The sequence below is a fragment of the Marmota marmota genome, unplaced genomic scaffold (assembly GCF_001458135.2).
Source record: "Marmota marmota marmota unplaced genomic scaffold, marMar, whole genome shotgun sequence".
NCBI lineage: Eukaryota > Metazoa > Chordata > Mammalia > Rodentia > Sciuridae > Marmota > Marmota marmota.
This window is the reverse complement of record NW_026000185.1, coordinates 21,235,325-21,251,349: the sequence shown is the minus strand read 5'-3', so window position 1 is coordinate 21,251,349 and position 16,025 is coordinate 21,235,325. Positions and strand designations below refer to the sequence as shown.

Genomic DNA, 16,025 nt, shown 5'->3' with positions numbered 1-16,025 from the left:
TTTTTTTTTTTTTTTTTTTTTTTTTTTTTTTTTTTTTTTTTTTTTTTTTGTGATGCTGGGGATTGAACCCAGGGCCTTGTGCATTCAAGGAAAGCACTCTCCCAACTGAGCTATATCCCCAGCCCACAACTGATTTTTGCAATATAGACTTTGTATCCAAGGCAGAGCCAAATTAATTTATCTGTTGTAGTAATGTTATAGATTCCTTAGGATTTTTCTATGTAAATAATCATGTCAGGCACAAATGGAAATAATTTTGGTTCTTGATTTCTAATTCTCATGTGTTTCCTTTTTCTTGCCTTATTGCACTGGCTAAAAATTTCAGTATAATGTTGAATAGAAGTAGTGAGAGTGGACATCCTTGACTTGTTTGCAATCTTGGAAAGAAAGTATTCCATGTTTCACAATTGTGAACTTGTTTATAGGTATATCTTTTATCAGATAAAAAATTTCCATTCTATTGAGTTTTAAATTTCAATTATTGTGTTTAATTTCTGAAAATTTCCATTTGGGTCAGGCATGGGGAGCTGAGACAGGAGGGTTGCAAGTTGAGGCCAGCCTTCATAACTTAGACTCTGTCTCAAATTTATATTAAAAGATTTATGGAGGCTGGTGGTAGAGCTCAGTGGTAAAGCGCTTGTCTAGCATGTGTGAAGCATTGGGTTCAATTCTCAGCACCACAGATAAAGTTTCATCGACGACTAAAAGCTTATATATATTAACAAAAGAAAAGAGTTATGGATACAGTTCAGTGGTACAGAACCTCTGAGTTAAATTCCCAGTTCTGAGAAAGAAAAAAAGAAAAAGTCCTATTTGTTTCTTTTCAGCTCTGATAGGTCATTTGATGTTGTTTATTTTTTCTCTTTCCTTTCTTTCCCTCCTCCTCCTCCTCTTTTTTTTTTTTTTTTTTGGTGGGGGGTACCAGGGATTTGAACTCAGAGACCCTCAACCACTGAGCCACATCCCCAAAATAAAATATTTTGTATTTTATTTAGAGACAGGGTGTCACTGAGTTGCTTTAGTGCCTTGTTTTTGCTGAGTTTGGCTTTGAACTCAGGATTCTCCTGCCTTAGCCTCCTGAGCTACTGGGATTATAGGCATGCATTACCATGCCGGGCTGATGCTGTTTCTTGCTCCTTACAAATATTTTTCAAGCTCATGTTTTATTTCTTTCAACATATATTCACAGATATTTTATAATTTGAATATAATTCCAATATATTAAGTGTTTGTATGTCAGATTCTGCTTTTTCTTATTTCTCTATGTGGATATTTTGACTTTATATTCTCCATGAAAACATTTTAGAAGATTTGTATTTGCCTCTTCCAGTTAACTAACATTGTTTGAGATAATGTTTCACTAAGTTGCCTTGATCTTGTGATCCCCTTGCCTCAGCTTCCAAAATAACTAGGACTACAGGTGCACACCACAATGTCCTGTTTCTGTAGGCACTTGAAATTTATAGCTAACAGTATTTTTAAGCTGCTGGGGTTGGGACTCAGTGGCAGAGTGCTTGCCTAGAATGTTTGAGACACTGGGTTCAATTCTCAGCACCACATATAAATAAATGAATAAAATAAAGGTCCGGAGCTGGGGTTGTGGCTCAGTGGTAAAACGCTTGCCTTGCACATTTGAGGCCTGGCTTCGATCCTCAGCACCACATAAAAATAAATAAAAATAAAATAGACATTGTGTCCATCTATAACTAATAATAATAATAATAATAATAATAATAATAAAATAAAGGTCCATCAACATCTTAAAAAAAAAGAGTATTTTTAACTGCAAAATCTATGTAATTTAGAGCTGCATATCCACCCCAGGTCTGGTGTGTCATCACAACTTCTCAGAAATAATTTCTTTCCCTCTTTCTTCTCTACTCTCACCAAGATTTTTTTTTTTCCCAATTCCCTGAGGTGTCAAGGAAGCTGGGTCAAATTACTCTTGGTCTACTGCTTTGGGATCCCAGCCTTGGTCGGGGGCATCTCCTCTTAATTACTCAGCAGACCCTGGACTAGTTCTCTGTTCTGCAATGCCTGCTCACATTTATGTGCTCATTCACCTGCTCACAATAACCTATCTACTTTCACCAGTTCATGTTCACATAGTTTGGCAAATACCTTTGGGGTAAACACAGCATAAGTGCTTAGATTCTCTCTGGATTCACACTTTCACTTAGATTTTAGCCTGGTAATTAAAAAAAATATATCTCTCTATATATATAGATATATATATATATGTTTTAGGTGGACACAATATCTTTATTTTTATGTGGTGTTGAGAATCAAACCCAGTGCCTCACACATGCTAGGCGAGCATGCTACCACTTGAGCCACTCCCCAGCCCCTAGCCTGGTAATTCTTCACTGTGTGTGTGTGTGTGTGTGTGTGTGTGTGTTTGTGTATGCAGTATGGAGATTGAACCCAGGGCCTTGAGTATGCTAGGCAAGTGCTCTACCACCAAACTATATTCCATGCCTCTGCATATATCTTTTTTCAGTCTCTTACATAATATTTTCTTCCTTGTCTTAGCTGGAGGGTCTATAAACACAGGCTTATCCATCCTACTTACAGGAAAGGCAAATGTTGCTGCTTAAAATGAATCCTCGGTCATCCAACACAAGTCAACCCTTGCCTGGGTTTATCCTTACTCTGTTGTGCAGCCACTTCATTACATCTCATTCCAGACCTTAACTTTTCCATGTTTTTCACCTGAATGTGTCTGACCTTTCTTGCATTGCCACCATCTTCAGAATCCTGAGCCTTCTTGACAGCACTGTCACATCCAGAAGCTACTTCCTTCCCTCCCTCTCTTCCAGAACCACTTTTTCTTTTCTCTGGGCAGCATCTTTGAAACTTGCAGTTGAACTCCAAACTGCTTCTGATGCTATACCAAACCCCTCTATCCTGCAATCTTATTGTTTTCAGTGAGCGATTGGGTCTGAGTGGCCATCCATATTCACCAGAAGGCATTCAAAATTTTCCATTATCTCTTGGCTGCTCTCAATTTCTCTTTGTGTAATAAGCCTGTTTAAAAACTTCCTTTGGTCTCACCTGGTACTTGTAATCCCAGCCACTGGGGAGGCTGAGACAGGAAAATTGCAAGTTCAAGGTCAGCTTGAGCAATTTAGCAACACTCTGTCTCAAAAAATAAAAAGGGCTGGAAATGTAGCTCAGTAGTAAAGCATCCTGGGTTCAATCTCCAGTACCCAACCCCCCATCATCCATATGGGGTGGAAGAACATCTTCTTGATCCTCATCTAAGTTAGCAAACTCGGTTACATGCTCTGGTTACAACCATGCTTCTCTGACCTAAAGATTCTAATTTGTAAAATATTATAAATACTTATTTTCCTGGGTCTCCAATTCTGCTCCTCCGGTCCTAGCCTTTTCTACCTCAGTCGATGTCAAGTCCCCCTTTAATTGCTCAGGCTAAATCCTTAAAGGGACTTTCTTTTTTTTTTTAAGAGAGAGAGAGAATTTTTAACATTTATTTTTTAGTTTTCGGTAGACACAACATCTTTGTTTGTATGTGGTGCTGAGGATCGAACCCGGGCCGCACGCATGCCAGGCGAGCACGCTACTGCTTGAGCCATATCCCCAGCCCCTTAAAGGGACTTTCTTGAGATGGGATTTTCTTTTTGTTTTATTTTTTCAGTTGTAGATGAATAAAATACCTTCATTTTATTTATTTATCTTTATGTGGTGCTGAGGATCAAACTCAGTGCCTCATACATACTAGGCAAGCACTCTACCACTGAACTACAAACAACTGCAGCCCCTTGAGATGGGATCTTGATATGTGGCCCAATATCAGGGCTCAATCAGTTCTCCTGCCTCAGCCTCCCAAATAGCTGAGACTACAGTAATAGGCCACCAGATCTGGCTTAGAGAGTCTTAATTCCTCTCTTGATATCATCTCTACCTTCAAAATGCATTCAGTCTAACCACTTTTGGCCAGGCACTTGGTGAATGCATGTAATTCTGGTACTCAGGAAACTGAGGCAGGAGGATCACAAGTTTTTCCTTTGTTTGCTTTGTTTCTTTTTGGGATACCAGGGATTGAACTCAGGGAGACTCCATCACTGAGCCACATCCCAGCCCAATTTTGTATTTTGAGACAGTCTCACTGAGTTGCTTAGTGCCTTCCCATTGCTGAGGCTGTTTGAACTCTCCATCCTCCTGGCTCAGCCTCCTGAGCTGCTGGGATTATGGGCATGGGCCACTGAGCTAGGTCAGATCACAAGTTTGTGACTGGCAATTTAGCAAGACCCTGTCTCAAAATAAAATTAAAATAGCCGGGGGCGGGTAGCACAGTGGTAGAGCTCTCATGCATAAGAGATCTTCAATTCAATTTACAGTACCCCCCCCAAAAAAAAAATCTGAGCACTTTTCCATACTAACCTGTTCCAAGCAATATTCATCTCCTGCACCCTGTACTATGCACTATTGTAATAACCTTCTAGCAGGTTTCCTTGCTTCTGTCAATATTCTCTTTCATTTGGTTCTAAACACAGCAGCCAGAGCAATTATTTTAAAACATAAGTCAGATGGTGTCATTCTTCTGCTCAAAATCCTGCAATGCTCCCCATTCCGGAGTAACTGCCACACACACAGGACCTTGTGAAATCTGCACTCTATTTCACTTTCTCGTTTCCTCTCTCCAGCCCCTCTTTTCTTTTTGATAATGTCAACTATTCTCTCTGCCTGGACTGCTCTTCTCCTAGCCTCCTTCAGTTCTTTCAGATCTCACTTTCCCACTGGTGTTTAACCTGACCTCCTATTTAATGATGTGAACTGCCCTACTTTTTCCTCTCCCAAACCTCGTAACCACCTTCTAACACACCACATAATGCATCGCCTCCCTTTGTTAGAATATAACCTTCAAGACTGCAGAAATCTGTTTCCTTCACTGAGCCTGGGACCTCACAACAGGCAGGCGCTCAATAAACGTTAAATGTAAAATCAAACGCCTATCCCTTGCAATAAGACCACTACTAAACTACTAAAAAGACCACTACTAACATTAGCAGGTAGTGGGACCGGGGCCAGAGAGCAAGAACTTGTTGCAGTACCTTGGACAGTAGGTACTTTAGAGACACCGAGTTTTCATTCCGCGTAAGCCTTTTCCTCTGCTCAGTTCCAAACTCACGCTACTCAACTAACCAGTTAAATTCCTTATTCTTTTTGTCCCTTAAAGGACCTCGGCTTCACGAACGGTGGTGCCAACACCGGCTGATTGCAGTAGGCGGGCGGTTAGTTTTGGCGGTTGCCTGGGTCACCGCACAGCTTCCCCCGCGAAGAGCTGAAGGGGAGGGGCGGGGCCACCTAGTATGATGCGGCCTGGGATTGGCTTGCTGTAAGACCACGCCCCCAACCCGGGCACGCTCCGCTCTCCCAGCTGTTGGCTGCGGAGGCGGGGTTCCCCTGCTTTAGGTCCAGAGGAGGAGCTTGGGGACCGGAGTAATTGTCACCGCCCGGCTCCAAGAAAGATCCCTCTGCCTTGGGGCTGGGGATGTGGCTCAAGCGGTAGCGCGCTCGCCTGGCATGCGTGCGGCCCGGGTTCGATCCTCAGCACCACATACAAAGATGTTGTGTCCGCCAAATACTAAAAAATAAATATAAAAAAAAAAAAATTAAGAAAAAAAAAAAAGATCCCTCTGCCTTTGGGATCCCTCCCGGTCGTTCATTCAGGCTCATTCCAAGAAATTTTGGACCCTCGTCTAAGCCATTTGAAAGTGGAGGAATGGGACTCTAGGTGATCGCCAAGGATCCTACCCTTTTGACAGGACTCCCCCCATCACCTTCCTTCTTCTTTTGGTATTGGGGATTGAAACCAGGGGCGTTTTACCACTGAGCCACATCCGCAGACCTTTTTATTTTTTATTTTGAGACGTCGTCTCACTAAATTGCTGAGGCTGGTCTTGAACTTGTGATCCTCCTGCCCGGCTTCCTGGAGTCGCTGGGATTAGTGTGCCACCGCGCCCCGCAGGGCTGACAGGCCCCGTTCTTATAGAATTCCTTAAGCTTGTTGGGGCTTGGGCTTCCTCATATGTAAATGCATAGGCACGGGAAGCCTAGAACTGACCCCAGCTCTGGCACTGACTTGGGGGAGGCCTTGATCAAATCACATCCTATTTCTGGGATTGTTTCCTCTTCTTATTTCAAAGGGATTGGATTAGATGTCCTCTGAGGCCCTTTCTAGCTAACAGTTTTGATAACGTGTGTAAAGTTTTTTTTTTTTTTTTGTAAATGTTTAAAATGTTATAAGAAGTTAAGATCTTCTCAGCCCCCTGCACTTTCTGTATACTGAACTTTTAGAAAAGAAAGGTAAAGTCTAGGTTGGCAGCTTGAAGTAAAATATCAACAGATCCCTGAAAGACTGTGCCTGCAACTCAGGAGATGCTGCTGGAGAGGATAATGGTAACCCCCTCATTTTGCAGAATAGTAAACTTGAATGGTGGCTGAGTCACAATATAAAGAACCCAGGTTTTCCAATTTTGTGATTATTGACTTTACACAGTGTTAACAAACAGAAGGCAATATGTAAAAACAGGGAAAGAAAATCGCAAACAGTTGGGCTGGGGATATATATAACTCAGTTGGTAGAGTGCTTGCCTTGCTTGCACTAAGGCCCTGGGTTCAATCCCCAGCACCCCAATAAAAATAAAATTAAAAATTGTCCACAGAAATATAAACTAATTTGCAGTACTTCCCACTTTCATCTATTTAGGATTTCTTTTTTTCTTCCTTTGTGGTACTGGTGACTGAACCCAGGGGTGCTTAACCACTGAGCCACATCTCCAGCCCCCTTTTTATATTTTATTTAGGGACAGGTGTCACTGGGTTGCTTAGGGCCTCACTAAGTTGCTGAGGCTGGCTTTGAACTCTTGATCCTCCTGCCTCAACCTCCAGAGCCACTGGGATAACAGGTGTACACCATCACACCTGGCTTACTTAGCATTTCTATCCTATTTACATTTATGGTTACTTTCAAAGCAAAAATAGAGTGATAAAAGGTAAACAGATCTCCCTCTTGTTTTTCCTGTTACTTTTGTCCCCTTCAGAAGTGGTTCCAAATACACCTTCACAAATTTGTCAGTGATCACTCAACCACCTTCCAAAAAGAGCAAAGGGGGGAAAAAGCCAATTAAAGCCAAACACAATATGTGTCATTTATACAAAATGTCAAGATCTTTTTAAATATTTTGTTTTTAGTTATAGTTTGACACAATAATTTTATTTTTTATGTGGCGCTGAGGAATGAACTGAGCACCCCGCACATGCTAGGCAAGCACTCTATCGCTGAGCCACAACCCTAGCCCCAAAATGTCAAGATTAAGGAAATTTACAGAGGCAGTACATTAGTGGTTGCCTAGGGTTTGGGGAGGGGGACTGAGGAGAAGAAAGAAGTGACAGCTAAGAGACACAAGATTTATTTTGGAGAGATGAAAATGTTCTAAAATTGATTATGGTGATGGCTGCATACCTGTAAATATTCTTCTTTTTTTTTTTTTTTTACAGAATTTCATTCTTTTATTGAAGCTTACAGTTTCACTGGACTTTTGGCCCCATGTGATAACTCACACATTAAAAAACAAAAACAAACAAACAAACAAACAAAAAACAACAGCATTGGCAGTGGGAGGTGACATCTGTCCTCCAAGAACTAAAGCAGAGCGGAGCATGGCAGGCAATTGAAGGTTCCAAGCTTTGGAGGGCAGTAGCCTGGCTGAGATACCCAGAGGGCAGACTGTCCCAGCTCCCTGAAAAGGGACAGCCCCCAGTTAGAAGTTAACACACAAGGACTTCAGGATGTGAATGAGCAGGAGTCCAAGCCACTGGTCCCACAGGCAAATCTCTCTCAAGCTTGGTCAATTCCATTTTGGATAAGCTGGGCTCATCTGACAGGACAGCCGCTGAGGGAAGGCAGATGCTAATGGTAAGAGGCTGAAGAACACTTAACACTGGTGTCAGTGCACAGAGGGGGAAGCTAAGGGCCAGAGGCACAGCCGATTGCTCAGGCCTGTCAGGACACTCAATTTCCAGTCCTCTCCTAGGTCAGGCTCCTTCCTACCTGTATGGCCACAGTCCAGGGATCCATTATTTGGTGGCTCTGATGCAGAATCCTCAACCCTCTTTGGGAACAGTGCTGCATCAAGCTAGGGAGAATTTTTTTAGGAGGGGAAAGAAAAGAAGAGAGGCCCACATGCTTCTCCCACTCTAAGGAGCCAGGAAAGGTCCCTTGATGTGCTCCACTGTCTACAGATAGGCTGGGTCATAGCATCTGAGAAGCTGTCATGGTGACGAAGTCCTCGAAGCTGAGCCGAATGTTGCCCTGCACCGCGGTGTCCTTCTCTCGGAAGGCCTCGGTCAGCACCTGCAGCTGGGTGCACACCTGAATGAAGCGGTCGAGCTGCATGGTGGGACTGGCAGAGCGTGGGCAGTAGTGGGAGACCAGGAGCTGGGTGAACTGGGGGCTCAGGTTGTAGCCCATTTGGGACAGAGCTTGCTGCAGCTCTGTGTAGCTGATGGAACCTGAGTGGTCCCGGTCATACTGCTGGAAGAGGTTCTTCCACTGCTGGATGAATTTCCACAGCGCTGAGAAACCATAGACATCAATGCGGCCTGACTTGGTCTTGTCAAACATGTTTATCATCATGAAGCATGTCTCGACATTGAATGAAGACCAGTTGGAGTTGACCAGGGCCTGCTTTAGCTCCTTCTTGGAGCCACTGTGACCTGAGTCCACTGACTGGAACTGCCGCAGTCTGGCTGGGCACAAAATCACGAGCCACCACACACCTTGTAGATTCAAACAGCAACTCTTTATTCTCGAACTGTCACCGGCACTTTACACACACGTTCTGGGCAAATCCACGTTCTGGGCAAAATCCACATTCTGGGCAAAACCCACCCACTCCACCGGGCTCTGAATCCCAAATACTCTCTGAATCCCGGGAGAACTCAATGGGAACTCAAGGAGTGGCGCGCCTGAGGCAGCAGGATACGCCCTATTCCCAGCAGGATACACCCTAAACCTGGATCCGCCCTGGTCCTTGAGCAAGGTCACCTTACATGCAATGTCACTGCAAATGACCTGGGTCATGCCATGCATCATACCTACTTGGCAATGGCTCTCAGCATGGAACCAGGAGTAGGCCTCAGGATCCACATTGGGTGGGACACCACCTGCCCATACGGATAGCTGGCCATGGCGACTCTCCACACCTGTAAATATTCTAAAAATCAGTAGGTTGTACACTTTAGGTAGATGAAGTGTATGGAATATGATTATATCTCAATAAAGCTGTTAAATCAAAAGCAACATCCCAGGAAGCAAAAATAAAAAGAACCACATATTTTTGTTTCTTCCCTTTCATTCTTGAGAGCTCTGGGGTGCTCTGCTGGACCTTCTGGCCCTGCAGATGATTTCCTGGATCTCCGAAGTCTGCCCATCTCAAGCTCAGGCACCATTTCATGCTCTGGCTCATGTAATTGAAGGAGACACCTCAGGCTGTCCCACCTCAATAGCCACCTCATTTCTTAGTTAGCCATGATGGAATTGGGATTGTGGAGGGAAGAACAGAAAGGGCAGAACAGAAATGAGTTTGGTGCACATTCCGCGAGAAGTGAGAAACTTCCTTGGGCAAAATTAGAAAGAACAAAAGGGAATGGTGAAAACGAAAAGGACTTTCATCTTTTGTGATTTTTCTTGCTTCTTGTACTGTTTCAAGGATGACATATCATATTTGAGTAGCTTTGCAGTTTCCATCCTGGAAGGAGCATCATTTTAAAAATTTATTCCTGCCAGGCACATGCCTGTAATTCTAGCAGCTCAGGAGGCTGAGGCAGGAGGATCAAAAGTTCAAAGCCAACCTCAGCACCTTAGCAGGGGCTCTAAGCAACTTAGTGAGACCTTGTCTCAAAATAAAAATTAAAAGGTGTTGGGATGTGGCTCAGTGATTAAATGGCCCTGGGTTCAATCCCTGATACAAAAAAAAAAAATTGTTTTGTTTATTCCGGCAGCCAGTTATTAAACATCTACTTCCTTTATGTCTTTACTAAAAGTCTACCTTCTCAGAGAAGTCCCCCTGGCCAACCCATACAAAATTTTGACATTTTCCCTGATCCCCACACTTCCTATCTTCCTTTCCTCACTTTATTTTCTCTTTATGTTTGTTTGTCTGGTTTGGTTTGGTTTTTATGTGTCCTCCTTAGTAGAATTTAAGCCCTGAAGAGCAGAATTTCAGCCGGGGGAAATAGCTCAATTGGTAGAGAACTTAACCTTGCATGTACAAGGCCCTGGGTTCAGTTCCCAACAGCTCAAAAAAACAAGCAAAAAATCATGAAGGGCAGGATTTTTTTAAAATTACTTTTTATATGGTTTGTTCAATAATCATATCTACAGGGCCTAGGAGATCCCAGCGTAAGTACTTAATGTGTTTATTGAATGAATAAATGAATGAACTAATGTACTGGGCACTTTTGTGATAAAGAAGAAAAGTTTTACAAGGATATTTTATAAAACTTACCTATTTTTGGTTAGGAGGCATTAGTTTTTCCTTCCACAGACCTATCTACAAGAACACTGAAGTACAAGAAGAGAAAGTGTAGAATGACATTTAGGCAGTGAGGGACTAGGGTGGTGAGTGTTAGACGCTTTGTGACCACCAAGCCTGGTATCTGATCCACACTTTCCCCCTCAGCATCAGCTTAATGCTCGCAAAATTATATGACATTTGAAGCCTTCACATTCCTCTTCTGTAAAATAGGTTAATACCTTCCCTGGTATATAATAGGTATTCAATAAGTACATGATTTCTCTCTCTCTCCCCTTCTACCCTTAAAAAAAAAAGAAAAAAAAATATATATATATATATATATGTTGTAGTTGGACACAATACCTTTATTTTATTTATTTTTACGTGGTGCTGAGGATCGAAAACAGTGCCTCACACATGCTTGGTGAGCACTCTACTGCTGATCCACAACCCCAACCCTCTCTGCCCTTTCTTTGGAAAGTGGCTTCCCTCTGTTAGTATAAGCTTATTACTCAAGACTTTGGAGCTACGTTATCTGTCAGTTTCATAAAATAAAGAAATACAAATCTGAAGTTTTCTCTTCAGACTTCTCTTGCTCCTGATGATATATATTTTGATCTCTTAGGCAGGGAGTTAAAGAAGTATGGTAGAGAAAATTGAGGAAAAAGAGTTGGGGTCCCAACCCCAGCCCAGCCCTCAATGTTTTAAAGGAGCATGGGGGCTCTGGAATCGGTCCGTGTGCATTTGAAATCCTGGCTCTGCTTAGGCAGGCTTCCTGGGCACAGAAACCCCGGGCTTGTCATCTGTAGACTAGAGATAGTATTATGTCATGGAGGCTAAATGGAGGTCATGGTATGAAGCTCTTGGCAAGTGTTTGGCTGAAAGAGTGCCTCAGTACTGACAACCATTGTTGTCACTCTAAAGTTTGGAATTCAGAATCAGAATCCAGCTGGATGTTTTGCTCACAAGGTCACGTGGATACAGCTGAGCTCTAGAGGTAGCTTCGGCTGAATCCTGAGCAGAACCTCTAGGTCAAGTGGTCTGTGACATGTTTCCTGCTTTCAGGACTGAGTAAGGCCTCTCCTCTGTTTTCTGGGGTTTCTTCTTCATTCCTCTGTATATTAAGGTTTGGGTGGGCTGTTTCCAACTTTGGCACCAGAAACTTGTCTGGGGCGCCTGGCTATAGCACATTTCCTCCCACATCACCTAATGTTCACTATGTGTCAGGCATTGTGCTAGTCACTAGGACAGTGCAAAGACAGATACAAAGGCCTTAGAAACTAGAAGACATGTGCATGACCATGCCATTTAACCAGGTGATATTTATTGTCTACCTACTAAGTGCAAGTCACTGTATAACATTATGATGTTATATTTAACAGTAAGACTGTGATTTAAGGACAGATACAGAAATCCAGAGGAGGGAGAGGTAATAGTGATATGGTCATACCCACCCAACCTAGTCCCTGGACTCCAAAAGTGTTGCTGGGGTGGGTGGCTGGATGATGGATGGATGGTTTGTTGTCTGGGAAGCCTTTGCAGAGTAAAAGTAGCTCTGGACCTTGCTAAATAGAGTTTACTCACTGGAGAAGGTACAGCAGAGCCATAAAAATCTGTGAAGCATCTAATCTAGCTGTGTTGATTCATAAAAGGCTGGAGTGGCAGACTCAAATGGCTATGGGGTCCAGGAAAGAAAAATAAATGAGTTAAAGAGACTGGGTACATTCTCAGTTGTCTTTTATACATCATTCCTCTTGGTCTAACTTCCACATGTATACTTTGGTAGAGACATGAGTCCCAGAAATGTTCACTATTATATGAAAACCATCAGTGCAAGCACAACAGCTGACTCTCAGGCTCAGAGACAGGAGGTCTTGGGAGTGGTGAGGACTATGGCAAATTGGGAGTCATGGCCCTATCTAAAGGGGGCAGCCACTTCTCAATTTAAGCCAGTGACTGAATGCAAGAACATGGACCAAGTGTGCTAGCATTATTGTTTCAAAATAAGCAATATATTTGGACTTTTCCCCCCATGTTTTTTGTTGGTGCATTATAGTTTGTGTGTGTGGTGCCAGGGATTGAACCCAGGGCCTTGTGCATGCAAGGCAAGCACTCTACTAACTGAGCTATATTCCCAGCCTGGTGCATTATAGTTGTTCATAATGATGGGATTTGTTGTTACATATTAATGTATGCATACAATGCAGCAATACAATTTGGCCAGTATCACACCCAAGAACTACCCACAATCCCGCTTTTTTTTTTTTTTGTACTGGGTATTGAACAATCCAGGGTCACTGAGCCACATCCCCAGTCCCTTTTTATTTTTTATTTTGACATAATTCTCATTAAGTTGCTAAGGGTCTTGGTAAATTGCTATGGGTGGCCTTGAACTTATTCTGCCTCAGCCTCCTGATTTGCTGGGGTCTGCTATCATGCCTGGTGGAAATTTGGATTTTTTTTTTAAATACTTTTTAGTTGTAGATGGACACAATACCTTTATTTTATTTATTTATCTTTATGTGGTGCTTTAGATCAAACCCAGTGCCTCACGCATGCTAGGTGAATGCTCTACCACTGAGCCACAATTACAGCCCTCAAATTTGGATTTTTTAAAGAACAATATCACCTAATTTAAAAACAAATATCGAGTTAAATTTAAAAAGAAATTCTGCTGGCCGGTGGAAACCCATTTTTCAGTTGAATCTGCCAGTTTATGACCTCTACTTAAGGAACCAAGAGAGGTCAGGTTAGAAAGGTAAGCTGGAGCCAGATTTCAAATTATCTTGAATGCCAAGTTCAGGAGTTTTGATTTGGACTTAGCAAATCATTAACAGGTTGTGTGTGTGTGTGTGTGTGTGTGTGTGTGTGGAAACACACAAGGGAACCATTCGATGCAAGGGTTGGAGGACTCTACAAAGTGGCCTGTGCAAAAAGAAAGAAGCAGTTAAGATGGCAGATTACATTAGTGACAGAAGTTTGTGACAGAGGGGTGCAAAGATGGTGGCAGTAGGACTGGAAAACCAGGTTAGTTGCAAAAGATGAAGACTGAAAGAAATGTGAAGCAGGACAGGGGCACACTCCAAGGATAGAGGCATAAGCAGATTTATTGTCAGGGACCTGACCGGCTGCTCCGCGCGGAGACAGTGGCAGGAGAGGGACGCAGCAGCAACTCCCCCTTGAGTATCACCTTTAATAGGCCGGGATCATGGCCGCGCGTTAGCGGCGGATTTGGCCCTTGTCACTGGCATAGCAAGTATCACCTGATTTTGCAGAAGGCAAGTTACTGTTTCTTGAGAACAAAGAAGAGCAACTTTTTATCTCTCAAGGAGAGAACGGAGAGCAGCAAGTCTCTATGGATTGAGAATAAGAACAGTATCCAGAAAGTGGGGGTGGGGAAAGGAGGATGGCTGTAGTTAAGCCACCAAAGAGTATGATAAGGTGGGGACCAGGGAAGTGGCTAAGAGTGGCAGGTAAGTAAAGGTAACCGAGGTTCCAATTGGACTGAGGATGAGCCCTCTGCCTGCGAAGGGGAAGGACAGCCAGTTTGGTTTCAGGGTGACTGAGTTTAGAGAATCTGGATCGGGTCGCGGCCACCTCGTGGAGGGTCCTGAAAACCAGATCTGCCTGGTGGCTGCCCTGCGGCTGAGCGACCTTGTCAAGTCTAGTTGTCAAACAGCCCCTAGGGACACCCCGCCACGACCCGCAGGGCGGTTATGAGGGTTACAAGGAGGTGGCCAGGCCCGCCCTGGGGAGGTGGAGGAACGATGGCTCCTTACCCGGGGACTCTAGAAGGCTCAGTGTCACCTGAAGGGCCCTGCGCAGCGGGCTGGGTCCTTCCAGAAGTCCCTGCCGCTGCGGGCGGCCGCCTGGGCCCGCCGCAGGCAGCCTCGGGTACCAGAGGACCCGCAGCCACCGGGCGGCCGAAGGTCCCCGGAGAGACCCGCCCCGCTGCCCGCATCCCCTCGGCTCCTGGCCCCTCGTCCTCCCTTTCCGGGGCTCAGGTGGGGGCTCCTCCTCCCTTCGCCCTCTAGGATGGGGGCCCCCAGGCCGCAACCCGGCGCGCAACCTGGCCCGAGCGTCCAGCGCCGAGCCCAGAGCCAGCGGGTCGCAATCCCGGAGTCCCGGCCACTCGCAGGAAGCGCGCGCGGCTCCCGCCCACATGGGGCCTCTCTAGGAGCGCGGGGCTGGCGTCTCAGTGGGAATAACCCCTTCTGCTCCAGCAGGCTGAGTGGTTCTCTGGAGTTATTCGTTCATGTTCTTCCCGAGAAGGGCGGAGCAGTCTATTGTGTCGATTCGGGACCATTTGGATGATTCTAGGGCCTGCATCTGCAGGGCAGGGCCTGACTGCCTGATTGATACCCCGAGTGGGCCTCCTTGCGGGTCTCCTCCTTTAAGTTACTAAACCTCTCTGAGCCTCTGCTTTCTTATATGTAAAATAATCATACTTACTTCAAAGGGTTACTGTAATGAACACCTGTAAATTGTGTAAAGCACTTAGAATCTGAGTGTCATATAGTAAGTGCTCAGTAAATGCTAGATATTATTTTCCTCATTTTTACTGCTTCAAAAGGACCCTTGATGGAGGATCAGTTTTGTGACCCGAAAATAAGGATCCTGAACCAGACATAGTGATGCATGCCTGTAATCCCATAGATCTGGGAGGCTGAGACAGGATTGCAAGTTTGAGGCCAGCCTAGGCAATTTAGCCAGACCCTGTTTCACAGTAAAAATAAAAGGTCATGGCGGGGCTCGGTGGCACACACCTGTAATCCCAGCGGCTGGGGAGGCTGAGGCAGGAGAATCACAAGTTCAAAGCCAGTCACCAATTTGGCATGGCCCTAAGCAAGTTAGAGAGACATTGTCTCAAAATAAGAAATAAAAAGGGCAGGGATGTGACTCAGTGGTTAAGTGCCCCTGGGCTCAATGCCTGGTACCATATATATGTGATATAGATCTATATCAGGCATGATAATTAATAACAATAATTAATAAATAGCTCTGGGAATGCAGCTCAGTGATAGAACACACCTGGGTTCAATCCCTAGTACCTACCTGTGGGTGAGCGCTTTCTATGGGCTAGATTCCTTAGGTGTTTTATCTCTATTATCTCTTACCGCAGGGCCTTCTGTGAAGGGAGCTTTATTAGTCCCATTTCATGGATTACGAAATTGTGGTTAATAATGGAGTGCATGTCAGAGTCTGATTTGAACTCATGGCCCCCTAATTCCAAGATGCATGATCTTTCTTCCCCACATTGCATCTGTGATTTGGGAAATTTTTTTTCAGGAAATTCCAGACTAAAGCATCCATCCCATGGATGTCTAGTTAGTCAGAGCTGAGGAGGCTGTACAAAGTCACCTGATTCCTACAACAGGATAAAAATCCATCAGGAATGGTGCTGCTGCCCAGAGAGGACCCCAATCTTGCTTGAAGATCTTATGATCTGGGCTGGGGATGCAGCACTTGCCTCACAAGTAG

At 44.3% G+C, this 16,025-nt stretch overlaps 1 protein-coding gene and 1 long non-coding RNA gene across 2 annotated transcripts in view; both read right to left on the bottom strand.

Annotated features, from left to right (window-relative positions):
- LOC125612372 overlaps positions 1 to 5,479 on the bottom strand; it is a 29,453-nt gene extending 23,974 nt beyond the window's left edge. The window contains exon 1 of the long non-coding RNA XR_007342728.1: positions 5,076 to 5,479. This is a non-coding gene — a long non-coding RNA (uncharacterized LOC125612372). The remainder of the gene's footprint in view (positions 1 to 5,075) is intronic.
- Positions 5,480 to 7,460: 1,981 nt separating this feature from the next.
- Positions 7,461 to 14,708, bottom strand: LOC107146567. Its single transcript, XM_048790078.1, has 3 exons — positions 14,324 to 14,708; positions 9,124 to 9,300; positions 7,461 to 8,805 (listed from the first exon to the last, which is right to left on the bottom strand). The coding sequence occupies exons 1-3, from the start codon at positions 14,706 to 14,708 to the stop codon at positions 8,279 to 8,281; spliced, it is 1,089 nt and encodes a 362-aa protein (XP_048646035.1). The 3' UTR covers positions 7,461 to 8,278.
- Between the last annotated feature and the right edge of the window lie 1,317 nt (positions 14,709 to 16,025).